We start from the raw sequence: 14521 nt of genomic DNA on the forward strand, positions 1-14521 counted from the left end.
AAAAAAGAAAGCACCTCTAAGATTACCACCTGAACATAAGCTGGGATGTTAATAACTTATATCTAACCACACGGTCTTGCCATGTTCCCCCTATCTTCCCCACCCAAGTAAATGATTATTCTGATTCCTGGGTTAATTTCTTTACATTTGTTTTTATAGTTTTATGGCATTTTTAATTATGTATTCCTTAAAAGTTCTTGTAATTTTACTTAACTCTATGTAAAGGAAATTATGATGTATAAAAATCTTTTACACTGAGTATTTAAACTTCAAGTCGTAGTGGTATGTCAGAAGCAAAAGAAGCTTCAAGGTAGACTTTTTTTTTTTTCTGGAAACTTTTGACAAAAAGATAATTTAAGTGGTGACAAAATTAAAGCATTTTAATACTTAAACAAATATATAATACAGTAAAATGCAAGCTTTGAATAAATTTTTGTGATACTTCAAAGATAGGGAGCTTTTTAAAGTTAGACCTCCTAGACTCCCAAGGATTTTACCTAACTCTTAAAGGTTCTGTTCTGTTAAAAGTTTGAGAATTACTGCCTTAAAATTTAAAGCTACCTAAAGAAGGATTAGTTGAGAAAAACATCTAAGAGCAAAAATGATGAGACTAGTAGTCTGAGACTTAGGGGATGGGGAAGTGCCTAAGGTAACAGAGAAGAGAGAATAGGAGTTATTCATCAAGTCAGGGGTAAAAAAGACCAATAATAAAGTAACTTATAAAACTTGAGATCATTTAGGGGAGGTAGATTCGCTTTTAAAATTGACTTGTCAGATACTTGAAGGCTCAAGCATTTTACTTTTTTCATAAATGCTGAACTCTGGACAGATTCTCTTTCCTTATTAAATATCCCAGTTAGCAATGGGGAAGAGTTTGACATCAAGAGAAGCCAGTTAGTTTAAGGGAGGGGCTTGTCATGTAGGTTTACACAATTAGGGGGAAATGTACAAAATACACTCTAAGTTATGGAAAGAAATGCTATAGCATGTTCTGCGGCTTTTTAAGGAACTTGTCTATCAGTAAACAAGTAATATACAGGTGAAACATTTAACATTTGGAAGTTAACCACTATTGCAAGATAACACTAGGAGGTCAAGAAAATTCAGGATTGAGAGTCAAATTAGCACATGTAGTAAGAAGCAATATGATTTCTAAGAGAACTACATATTTTATACAAAAGAAGCTGGCAGAACTGAAGCCAAAATAAGAAATGGAAAATCTCACTCCCTCTCTCTCTCTCTCTCACACACACACACACAACCAATTTAACAACAAAAAACAACCCTCAGGTCTCCAGATACTTGCTTCAGAACTCTGTAGACCATGATGCTGTTCCTTTGTTAGGAAGATTCTAATCCAGTTCAATGATTTGTAGTCCCACCCCGTCCATTATATTCATTATCTTTGTGCTTGGCATCCCAGCAACTGAGCTCCTTGCATTCCCAATCTTTATGGCGGCATCATTATTTATTTTGTCATCCAAAATGGAAATTTGAGACTCATCCTTCTTTCTGTCTTCTCCCAGACTCTGGTCCACTAAGAAATCAAATGCAGATTGCCAGTTAGAAATCTGTGTTCCCATAGCCTCATCAGCTTTCCTCTGAACTTTTATATATACCTTCTGTCTTGAGCCTCTCCTGTTCTTTACCCTGATATCCAAGTTGCCTTCTCAAGGGTAAATTTGGTTCTCACATGCTGAGAACTTTTCTTTATTATCACCATGTCCCTCAAGATTAAAAACCCAAATTTTACAGCACTGCATACAGAGGTTTTTCCTAATCTGGTGTTGTCATCTAGTCCCACCATATTTGACAACTCTGCCATTTGTGTGTGTTATTTCTTCTATCTGGAATCTATTCTTACTTTCTTGTTCCTTTGGAGTGCCTTTATTATTCAAAAATAGGTAGGGAGAAGCCTGTTTTGTTTGTTCTTAATTTTTAATTGCATAACTAATAAGTGAATATCTCTTAGCAATTCAGGAAACTCAGATGAAGCAGAAGTTGGAGGGGGACTTTATACATTTTGTAGGTATTTATTTTTTCTTTACCGTAAATTTCATGAATAGGGACTGATTTATTTTTTCTTTTACTCCTCACACTGCTAATGCCTTGGAGGTTAAGGTTAATGGATATTTTGAATGTTATTTTGCCATTACAAGTGAGCTTGTAAAAGGATAAGTTAAAGGAAGGTATAGAATACAAATGCAACTGACCAACTGACCCTTGAATTTTCAGCATAGATGCATTCTTGAAAGGGTTATGTAAAATGGATTTTGATATGTAAAATTCATGTTTATCTTATAAAGCAAGCGATGTCCCAGTGGAAAAGATTAATAAGCCCAACTTTCTAATATGCAGACATTGTAACTTTTTATCAGTTTAATGTACTGAGAGTTGTACATTGTTTTGCTATATCTCAGTAATCTGTACTTCCTCCTTAACCCATCTCCAAATTAAAAGCTTATATAGCACAGCAAAAGGATGTGAGCATATCATCATCTGGGGTTTTCATTTGCCCTTGAGTTGGTCAAAGGTGGGGAGTAGGTTCCAGGACCAGCCCTTAGCATTAAGATTAAGAGCATACTTTCGGCAAAGTTTATCAGGCTGCCCTGTTAATGTATTCATTTTTATAGGTTTATTGCTTAGTTAGGGCCATGGATAGCTGAAGAGTTGATTGTTGACTCCAGCATTAATATGTTGATTTTTTTAAATCAAACTTGAAAACATAAAATATCTAAAAATTCAGTATTTGGATCATTATGAATCTGTGTACTGAATGTTTGAGAATCAGAAAGTGCTCTTGAGACTTTACACCTACAAAATAGAAACACAGTATAGTCACTGAAGACTTTCTTTCAAATGTATCTCTAAAATGCAAACTAAAATTAAATTAGTTATGTAGATTACTCAGAGATTTCCTGGGTCTGAAAGAAATGAGGCTGAATCTCAAGAGCTGGAAAGCATGATTTTTATTCAAATGTAATTTTGTGGATTGATCTTTGAACTCTAATCTTTAGAGTGTATATATTTCTTTTTATTTTGTATATCATTGCTATAAAAATGATAGTAGAGATTTTTAAGTAATGGTAATTTCAGGGATGGTAGACTTTTGTAGACTGTAAATTTTTCGATTTCTTAATATTTAGCAAATATTGTCAGGTTCTGTGCTGAGTACCAGGAGTTATAAAAGAATAAGGTCAAGCTTATCGTGATGCAGACTAAACTGGGAAAGGAACCACTGCTGTAAGTACTGTCATAAGTACTGTCACTCTAATTACAATACCTGTCTGTGCTGTTCAAAATAATTTTGGATTTTTTTGAAGGCTGAGAAATATACTTGAGGGATTGTTGTTAGTCATTGTCTTTTTTTTGATTGTGTGCTATGGGCTAGGGATGAACTAGACTCTGGGCATTACAAAAAAAAAAATCTCTAACATTTCTGGTGCTTATACTTTTTAGCAAAATATGTGAAGGGATGTTTAAATTGAACAGCAATCAAGTTGCCCCTCTAAACTCCTCTCAACAATTTTACCCTGAGAAGATTACCCATTGTTGACTCTTGAAATATTTTTTTAAAAAGCAGTAATTTTAACATATGGAAGAATAAAGTATTTAATGGCCCATAACTACACTGTCCGAAAAGAAGTAAGTAGTACATGTATGGTAAGCAAAGTCAGTTAATCCCAACTGATATAAAGTAAAAGTCTCCTCCCTCTCTGCTCACAAAATAACCATCATTAATAATTCCTTTTGTATACTTTGAGAAAAATCCTTTCATACATTTTAAAAATAATGTAGGCAGTGCTTTGGTCCCCAAACACATGTATTATTATATATTTTTCTTTTATCTCTCAATAGTACAATATGATAAAAAACTTGATAAAACATATTTTGGTAATCTGCTTTTAAAAATAAGTGAAACATGTTAGCACTTACGCTACAGCTCCGTTTTAGTAGAATCTGGTTCTGTAGTCTGGTACATTTGTTATCCTTAAGTAATTATACAAAACCTTTGGAAAATGCTACGTTCTGTTTGTTTATAAGTAAAATCCATGATTAAATTTGAGGACTTAAACACACCCCCCCACCCCCAATCTTCTAATTGATTTCTTAGGGAAAATGATTTGTTCCTCAATCTTGGATATATTGTTTACCCGCTTCACTTTTTTTTTTAATTTTTTATTTATTTGTTTTGTTTTTTTTTTTTAATTTATGGCTGTGCTGGGTCTTCGTTTCTGTGCGAGGGCTTTCTCAAGTTGCGGCAAGTGGGGGCCACTCTTCATTGTGGTGCGCGGGCCTCTCACTATCGCGGCCTCTCTTGTTGCGGAGCACAGGCTCCAGATACGCAGGCTCAGTAATTGTGGCTCACGGGCCCAGTTGCTCCGCGGCATGTGGGATCTTCCCAGTCCAGGACTCGAACCTGTGTTCCCTGCATTGGCAGGCAGATTCTCAACCACTGCGCCAACAGGGAAGCCCCTACCCGCTTCACTTTTGCATTATAACTGTAATGAGATCATGTTTCATGCATAGATCATTCCTTTGTTGGCATTTTTAGAAAACATGCTCATGCTAACACAGATTAGACATAAATCAGATTGATTTTTGAGAGGAAAAATGTCCCTTCCTCCAAAAGAAAATAGTTACATTAATAGTAACTTAGTTGTTTAGCATGGTGGAAATCACTAATATGATTAGGGTTCTCTTTATTTTCATGTACATGTATTTTTAAGATATAAAATGTAGGTATATATTCCTCTCATCAGTTTCTTTTTATCATTTTTTAGGGTCTTTTACCCTTGAAGTAACTTGATATATTTGCATTGTTATTTCAGTAAAGCATATTAGGATGGCAAAAATAGCATTATAGAATTAGTTATAAAGACAAATTGAAGAACTAATGAGATCATTAAAAACTCGGTTCCTTCTTTAATTTAAATTTCAAGACTTAAGATGCATACTTCTGTTTATAATTAGTCACTCTGATGAAGAGGTTATGGATAGAATTTTTTTATATGATTTGTTTTTATTTTGTTAGAGAAATATGTAGTAATACATTCCATAAATAATTACATGGGCTTAGTTAAGATACAGGTTATTTTTATTAAATGCACATTCTTTTAGTAATAATATAATATGTAAGATACAGATTTTATTTTAATGACAGTTCTTTCAGTAATCATATAGTCCGTGTTTTTCTTTCTCGTTGAATAAAAACTCTAAACTCTGTGTAATTTGTAATTTATTTTCATCTTCATTATTGAGCTTTGTGAACTTAATTCTGGGTGAGGTGTCCTGATCCTTTTACCAAAAAGCACTCATAGAGTATCTCTTCAGATAGACTATTCCAGGAAAGAGAGGAAGATCTGCTGTGTTATTTGACATGTTGTGAGTGATGAATGAGCTAAGGAACAAAAGCAAATGAAAGAGAGATAACAAACTTGAAGAACTGCAGAGGTTGTATTCTAGTTAAGTGTGGCAGTACTAGATTATCTAAATTTAACAGTATTTGTCCAGGCTGAAGCCAAAGAATTTGGAACTATTTTCAGATGCAAATAGTGAGCTTATTTTAGAAACATGTTTGACCATTACATGACATATTTTGGCAACTTTTCATAGCATCTGGGTCTCATCTAAATAGATATATTTGGGATTGTTGTAGATGTTTGTTTTCCCTATTCAGTTATGAGAGTGGAATTTGCTGTTTACAATAAGAGGTGCCAATATATGTGTTATATCTCTGGGTGGTTGGGCTCTAGATGCAGAAGAGTTATGCTAGTCTACTGGCTAGACTATTTGGCTAGTCTACTGTTTTCTCCTCTAAACCACCATTACAACAATGTATCTTATGCATTTTTAGGTAAAACATCTAAATGAGGAGTTCCCTTCCCTCCCTGAGTTTGGTAACTACCAAATATGTATGAAAAATGTTTACTTGTAAAAGTTGCCCTTGTTTTGCTGTACAGATTTTGAAATATTCATTACTTTGATGATGTCCTTTCTGTTCCGTGCTTGAAGTTAGCTCACAGTTATATGCCTTTATAATTATCTTTTAGATTTCATGTTCATGTCTGGTTACAGTTTTATTATTTACAAGCTATAAATATAAATTATATATTCATATGTTTAAATTATATTCTCCTTGATTACTTATATTGGTTACGGTCAAGTAGAAACATGACTGATGACTTGAATTCTGCCACAAAATGGTATTCCTCTCATGACCAATTATGATTTTATTGAACAGAAATTCTTAATTGCTTCCTAACTACTTGGGATAAAAATGTGTTACTAATGGTTATAGGGGAGAGGTTATTTGAATATGAAATACTTTCTTCTTTTTCATATTTGGAAGCAGCATTGTCCCATCTTAATAGAGGGCTTCTTTGTTCTTCTTAAGTATTGACAACTCTTAAGAACCAGCTTGTAATTGTTATAGGGGAGGACAAATAATTTTCCCTCTACCATTCTTAGTTCTTAGCTGAGACTGCTGTAATAAAAGGTAGATTACAAGAAAAAAACAAATAGAAGTTTATTAACCTATATACCTTGTGTGCAAATGGAAGATACTCAGGGAAAAATGAGGAACTCAGAGAGGTGGCTTTAAAATTCATGATTAAATACCACTCAGTTCGGGAAAAGCAGAGGAGGGATGCAGGCCTCTCAGGGGAGAATAGACGATTTTTAGGAGAGTTGAATAGGCCCTTAGAAGAATAGATAGGAGAGATGATAACCTCCTGTGGGAAAGTTTGTCTGGGTGCAATGTCTGCTTCTAGTCTCCTTTCCTGTGATAAGAGCCAATCCTCCCTGATTGATGAAACTCCCAGGGAGGGGATTTATGACAGTTGAGTTCCTTTGGGAGGATCTGTCTTTAGGCAGAGAGTAGAGTTCAGAAAAAGCCTCTCCCTGCATTTGCTCATTTTCAAGTGCCTACAGCTCAAAATAATTAATATGTCATTAATTATGGTGGCGTGTCCTGAGCTCCTACAGTCGTATTTTGGGGTAGCATATTGTGCTACCCTTCATTTCCAACTCTGTTTTTGCATTCTTGGTGTACGGTATTTACTTCATCTGGTCATTTATCTCTCAATTATTTGCCTATGTAGGATAGCACCGTAGTGAGGAATAGATAGGAAATTATAGCCGAGATAGTGCATTGTATCATCTACAGAGCATCTTTGAGTACTTACATATTCTCCCCCAGCAGGCAAGGCCTTCATTTCCCCTCAGTCCTACTGTGAGGTAGAGAGAAAAATAAAGTCTAGGCCCATGGTTAGTATATATTTTGTTTTTGTTGAGTTAGTATTGCATTTTGTGGATGTAGCATGGTTTGTTTATCCATTTATCAGTTAATGGTTTGTTTCCAGTTTTGGGTGATTAAACATTTGCCTTCAGGTTTTTGTAGACATACGTTTTCACTTCTTTTGATTAGATACCAAATTCAGTTCCCCATTGAATCAGCTTTGCCCCTTCAGAAGTTAGTTGACCAAATGAAATAAGTCAGAGAAAGAAAAATACTGTATGATGTCCCTTATATGTGGCATCTAAAAATGCCAAACTCATAGAAACAGAAACTAGAATGGTGGTTACCAGAGGGTAGCGGGTAGGGAAATGGGGAGATGTTGGTCAAAGGATACAAACTTCCAATTTGCTATAAATTATAATAAAAATAAAATTTCATCAGTTGTTTCTTTTCTGTATATCTTTAGTAGTACAGCATTGTTTATATAGTATGCAAAATCATAAAGGTACAGTAGCTGCCTTGCTATTTGAGATGTCACAATATGATTTTAATAACTCTTGCTAGGTAATTCAAATTGTGTTCTATAACTTCATTTAGTATAGCATGCCCTATGGCCTCATTACAAAAGCCTTAAAAGGTAACATGTTTCCATAATTGTCATTTTCAGTGATAGGCAGATATAAACAGGTTTTTAAAATTACGTGTAACTCCACCTGCAGCATTTGGTTGTGTGTCAGGATTCTTTCTCCTTTTTAAACTACTTCTATGAATCAGGATTAAAGTTTCGTGGGAAGACTGCCATGCTGCTGATTTGGTAATTGTTTATTGCATCTTAATTACAGAGAAAGACTTCCTTTCCTTTCTTCCTGTTTGCTCAATTTTATGGGTCAATTTTTGTTTTCTAAAGGGTTTAGGTTAAGGGAGCTACAAATCAGAAGAATAAAGTTTCATGTTTTGTTTTACATATATTCACTGGATGTATCTGGCAAGTACTTCAGCAGTCCATCCTGTCAGTGACTCGGGTGCTATAAACCAAGTAGTACTGTTGTTTGCTTTTGTCTTGCAGACCTACTTTTTTCTTCTCTTTACTCCGTCTTTCTTGATGCCAGGAAGTTTTCTAAAACAAGAAAAGGCTTTTCCTTAAGTTGTCAGCCATGGGAAAAATTTTAGCAGATGACTGGTGGAAGAATAGAATAGTTAATGTCTTCTTGAAAAGATCATCATCTATTGTCTAGGCACTTGTCTTATTGAAATAGGTACAAGATGTATAAGGTAAAGCATAGCTTAAAATACTATGGTATAGGTCATTCCTGATTTGTGGTAATCAGCAGTGGAGGAACATTTTATAAAGTTTTGGAAGAGGATACCATAGATCCTCAAGCTATCTTAGAAGTTTTTTGTTAGGCATGGTAACAATATACAAAAACCAATATTTAAAATATCTGTAACCTGTTATCAGGATACTAATATATAACTCAATATATAAATAAAATATATATTCACTTTTATTCTACAAATAAATTAAATATTTAGTATTATAAATTATAGCACAAATGGTTCACCATATCATTCTGATAATTTCTACATCTTATGCTGAGTTTTGGAATTATTGATATGGTCTTTTGTCTTGCTTTTTTTTTACCAGTTTTAATGAATTCCTGTTTGAGCTACAGTTTGACAAAATAAATTTCATGAAATGAGTACCTGTTAAACTGATAGTCATTAAGTAACATGGAGTTGCAATAAGCAGAGACTTTCTCTTAATATCAACAATATTGTTTATAGTGCTTAATCTTCTCTTGGTTTTTAAGAGCAGTTACTTTCAAACATTTATTCCAGTTGCTGTGATGCTATGAAATTTGAAATACCTCTTGGTCAACTGGGCCATAGTAGAAAGAGTGAGACAGTGCGGTGCTCTTTTGTTGGGCTGCCAACTATATTTGAATCCTAGCTCTGCCAACTAAATATAAGCTGGTAGGGAGTGTTGAGATGGGGGAAGTTTGAGGGGCTGACTAGTAGAAACCAACCAATCAGGAAGGATGCCGTAAGTAGTGTCCAGAGGGCCCCTTTTTATGCCAGGAGTAACTCTTTATTTGTTGGACGATGGAAAGTTCTGAGGATTGGGTTTGGGCAGCAGCTAGTGTTCAACCACAGTGAAAGTCCTTCAGTACTGCTACAACTAATATATCTGTACTGGTGCATACTGGCCCAGTATCAGCCTGAGCTGTATGTTGGGCAAGAGAAAGAGTAAAATTCAAAGACCAGATCTCTGACTAACCTGTCTCTATAACCCTATGTGTCACTTAGACTCCAAATATGTGACCATCTGACAAAGTTATGTACCCTGTTATCTAGTTTCTACGCTTCTTAGTCTGATCACCTTGTGCTGTCTTTGTGCTGCCTGAAACATCCTGTCCTAGTATTACTTGACAATCTTCTTAATTTAAAGGTTTAATCTAGGACTAGTTGATGTCACCCAGTTAGTGGTTTATTCAGAAGTAGGTCTTGTCAGTAGCATCTTTGGAAAACAAAGGATAAAAAATATTGCTGCACATTTGAGTTCTCCTGAAGTTGCTTTGTGGTGTTTAAAAAGCATCTCTTACCTTGCCAAGGAATTTATTTTCCTATTTGATTTACCAATTGTATTGGAAATTTACCAATTTCCTAGAGCTACCATAACAAAGGACACAAACAAGGTAGCTTAAACAACAGATATTTATTGCCTCACAGTGCTGGAGGTTAGAAGTCCAAAATCAAGGTGTCAGCAAAGTTAGTTCCTTCTGAGGGCTGTGAAGAAAAATCTGTTTCAGGCCTGTTTCTAGTGGTTTTCTGGCAATCTTGTTGTGTTCCTTTGCGTGTAGATGTATCACTCCAATCTCTGGTTTTCATCTTCACATGGTGTTCTCTCTGTATCTCTTTACATAGTCTTCTGTGTGCATGTCTGCATTCAGATTTCCCCTTTTGCATCAGTCTAATGACTTCATCTTGACTGTATCTGTGAAGTCCCTGTTTCCAAAGGAGACTACATTCTGAGGTATTGGGGGTTAGGACTTCAACATCTTTTTGAAGGGACACAGTTCAACCAGTACCACCAGTATTAACATTTTGATTTTGTTTCAGTGATAGAAATTTGAGGATATCTGCTGTATTGGGTTTTGTTATTATTTGTTTTAAATATCTTAAATTTTTCTTAAAGTCTAAATCGATTTTTTTCTAAATGATATAATAAACACTGGAGACCAGTAATCATCTAGATTATCTGCTTAATAGTCATTTTCTATGGATATATTTACTACTTTGTGAAAATATTTTAGCTTTTGAAATTTCAGTGTAATTAAAGGTTGATGTGATGAGTGACAATTTGAAGTCTGAATGCTACAGATACTATTTTTATTCCCTTGTGGAAACCCTTCTGGTAATGCTTGTACAGTCTAGCCTTGGTATGTTCTTTTATTGTACTCCTTCCTTAGGCAATGATTAATTTCTTATTTCCAGAAAGCTTCCACAAGATAATGAGAACAGGATCTTACATATAGTATTATAATAATGTTCTGTTGTCACCAATTCTTCATTAGATTTGTACATTTACTTTAGAACTTCCTTGAAATTCTTCAAGTTATGTTGTATTCACAGGTGTGATTTAAGATGGTTTTTTAAAAAAATCAAATGGACAGTTCTCTATTTTTTTTAAATGAAAATCACTGGGAAAATACAAGGTGACATATAAATATTCCCTTTAGCCACTTTTAGTATACTAATAGTGTAAACATGTTTGTGCAGGTTTTGACTGGATCATCTCGTCAAAGTTATTCACCTCCTGGCTATCAAGATTTCAGTAAGTGGGAATCAGTGCTGAAAATAAAAGAAGGACTACTAAGGCAGAAAGAAATTGTAATTGATCGGTGAGTCATTTTTTATTTTTTAATTACTAAATATTTCAGGCATGCAGAAATGTAGTTTAATAAAACAAATATCTTTGTACCCACTGCTTAGAGTTTAAGAAATAGAACCTTACAAGTACACTGATGTCTCATGTCTGTCCATCCCCAATCCCAGTGCTTTTAAGAACCACTATCAGAACTGAGGGTCAGTTGGTTTATCTGCCTATCTATCTATCTATCTATTTATCTATCTATCTATCTGTGTCTGTTTTCTACCATCCTCCCATTTACATGAGGGTAACTCATTATTTGGAAACTCCTCTCCATCTTTTTTGTACATGTAACAAGTTAGCTGCAATGCTGATGAACTATCAAAGCTAGTGTCTTTGTGTTTTATACTTGGGAACTATCAAATTGGAAAGCTACTTTAAAGTGGTAGTTTCCTTTAACTAATGTATGTTAGATCTGACAGCACAGAAAGTATGAAAATCATGAATGTTTAAAATTAAATGACCTACAGATAAGAATTTTGAAAACTTTGGGAGACATTTCCAAAATTTTGCCTATTTCAGTACCAAAGCTCTGAAAAAAATTTTTTTTAAACTTAATAGTCTCCTGATTATTCCCAGCAAAAAATTACTTAATTATTACTTAATTATTTATGATCTATATTGGTTCTACATCATTTGTGTATACTTTTGGGATAGTTAAACATGTTGCATATCATGGTAATTGGGAAATAGTTTGAGGAGGCATTTTTTCTTAATCAATGCTCGTTACTACTTATTTTCATGTGCTTATATGGGATAAAGTAGTAGATATTTTAGCTTTAAAATTAAATCCTAATTCAAACCTTTAAATATATTTAATAGTTGAAATTTCAAAAGATTTTGCTTAGAAACTTAGCAGTGTTAAGCAAGATCTGCTGGAATATAAACTAGAGCATAGACATCTGGGCTTCCTTATTCTCCACTATGTTCTCAACATCTTGAACAGAACCTGGCACGTAGTACATGTACTTAGTGCTTGATACTTCCATGCTTGACAAATGAATGAAGATTGTAGGAGATAGTTATAATTGATTTTATGAAAAGCCTATTTTAAAATATTAGATACTTCTAGTACAAGTGAATTTTATGTATAAATAATTATAGACCCTGTTGGATATATATTTTGAACACTTAAATAATTTAACTCATTGTATAGACTTGAAATTAATACCATTTTTAAACACACCAAAATTCAGACTTTCATTAATATGAATAGACTTGCCCTCAATCAGAATCACTTGGCTTTTATTATTTTTTAAACACCATTATACCATTCTATTGGGTATAAGTTAATAAGTGTCTTAGTTCATTTGGGCTGCTATAATAAAATACCATAGACTGGGTAGCTTATAGACAACAAATATTTATTTTTCCCACTTCTGGAGGCTGGGAAGTCCCAAGGCACCGGCAGATTCAACGTCTGGTGAGAGCCAACCTCCTGATTCATAGATGGCCGTCTTCTTGCTGTAACCTCCCGTGGTGAAAGGGGCAAGGGAGCTCTCTGGAGCTTCTTTTGTAATGGCACTAATTGCATTCATGAGGATTCTGTCCTCATGACCTAGTCACCTCCCAAAGGCCCTCTACCTCCTATACCACACATTGGGCATTAGGATTTAATGTGTGAATTTGGGGGGGCGGTGGGTGGTGTATGTCACAACATTCAGTCTATGGCAGTAAGAAATGCAGATAATTATTGATGTAATCTATTAAAATATATTTATATTTGTCAATTTTGTATATATAGAAGGATACTAAGGAAATAATCCAAAATCATTCAAGTTGCTCAGTTGGCCAATTCTGTTTTTTAATTAAAAAAAAATTTTTTATGGAAGTATAGTTGATTTACAATGTTGTGTTAGTTTCAGGTATGCAGCAAAGTGACTCAGTTTTATATATATATATACTTTTTCAGATTCTTTTTCCATATAGGTTATTATAAAATATTGAGTATAGTTCCCTGTGCTATACAGTAGGTTCTTGTTGTTTATCTATTTTATATATAGTAGTGTGTGTATTTACTCCCAAGTTTCTAATTTATCCCTTTCCCCCATCTTTCCCCTTTGGTAGCCATAAGTTTGTTTTCTATGTCTGTGAGTCTGTTTCTGTTTTGTAAATAAGTTCATTTGTATTATTTTTTTTAGATTCCACATGTAAGTGATATCATATGATATTTGTCTTTGTCTGTCTGACTTACTTCACTTCGTATAATAATCTCTAGGTCCATCCATGTTGCTGCAGATGTCTTTATTTCATTCTTTTTTATGGCTGAGTAATATTCCATGGTATATATGTACCACACCTTCTTTATCCATTCATCTGTCGATGGACATTTAGGTTGTTTCCATGTCTTGGCTGTTGTAAATAGTGCTGCAGTGAACATCGGGGTGCATGTGTCTTTTCAGGTTATCGTTTTCTCTGGATATATACCCAGGAGTGGGATTGCAGGATCATATGGTAGCTCTCTATTTTTAGTTTTTTAAGGAACCTTCATACTGTTCTCCATGGTGGCTGTACCAATTTACATTCCCACCAACAGTGTAAGAGGGTTTCCTTTTCTCCACACACTTTCTAGCATTTATTATTTGTAGACATTTTGATGATGGCCATTCTGACTGGTGTGAGGTGGTATCTCATTGTAGTTTTGATTTGCATTTCTCTAATAATTAGAAGCGTTGAGCATCTTTTCATGTACCTTTTGGCCATCTGTATGTCTTCTTTGGAGAATTGTCTATTTAGGTCTTCTGCCCATTTTTGGCCGATTCTTTATCTAGTCTCATTTATGGATCTGTGGTAGCCACACTGTAAAGTAGGAGTTGGCTGGCCTAGGCTAGCCTTAACCTGGATGGTCTGTATGCTCCATGGGGGTCTGTCATCCTCCAGTATGCTAACCAGGGTTTGTTCATAGGGTGAAGTTCAAAGAGAAAATGAAGCACACGCGTTCTCTTGGAGCTTAGGCTCAGAACTGGCACAAAGTCCCTATGGGGAATCTCTGTACCCTTAGCTTAATTTCTCTGTGAACCTAAAACTTCTCTAAAAAATAAAGTCTGCTTAAAAAAAAAAAAAAAATCACTTCCACTATGTTCTTATTGGTCACAAGGCCAGGAGACTTCACCTGTGGACAGTAGGAACAGCAAAATCACATCATAAAGGAGTATAAGTAATACAGGGAAGGGAATACTTGTGGAAGTTTTTGTAACCAATCTACCACACCCAGTGTCTTAAATAATCTTTGATATTTTACATGCTTATTATAAAGTTTTTGATGATTAATGCATTTGACATTATATAAAACAGAGGAAGAAAAAGTAGCAACTCCTGTTTCTCAAGCAACATGACCAGAATTTAAAAGT

At 34.5% G+C, this 14521-nt stretch overlaps 1 protein-coding gene across 3 annotated transcripts in view; it reads left to right on the forward strand.

Moving 5' to 3' along the window:
• The window catches only part of CEP85L (centrosomal protein 85 like), a 207359-nt gene that overhangs the window by 126175 nt on the left and 66663 nt on the right, over positions 1-14521 (forward strand). For all 3 annotated transcript variants that reach the window (XM_036871170.1, XM_036871168.1, XM_036871171.1), the window contains one exon: positions 11021-11142. In XM_036871170.1, the coding sequence (XP_036727065.1) occupies positions 11021-11142 (122 nt within the window). The remainder of the gene's footprint in view (positions 1-11020; positions 11143-14521) is intronic.

The sequence above is a fragment of the Balaenoptera musculus genome, chromosome 12 (genome assembly GCF_009873245.2).
Source record: "Balaenoptera musculus isolate JJ_BM4_2016_0621 chromosome 12, mBalMus1.pri.v3, whole genome shotgun sequence".
Taxonomy (NCBI): Eukaryota; Metazoa; Chordata; class Mammalia; order Artiodactyla; family Balaenopteridae; genus Balaenoptera; species Balaenoptera musculus.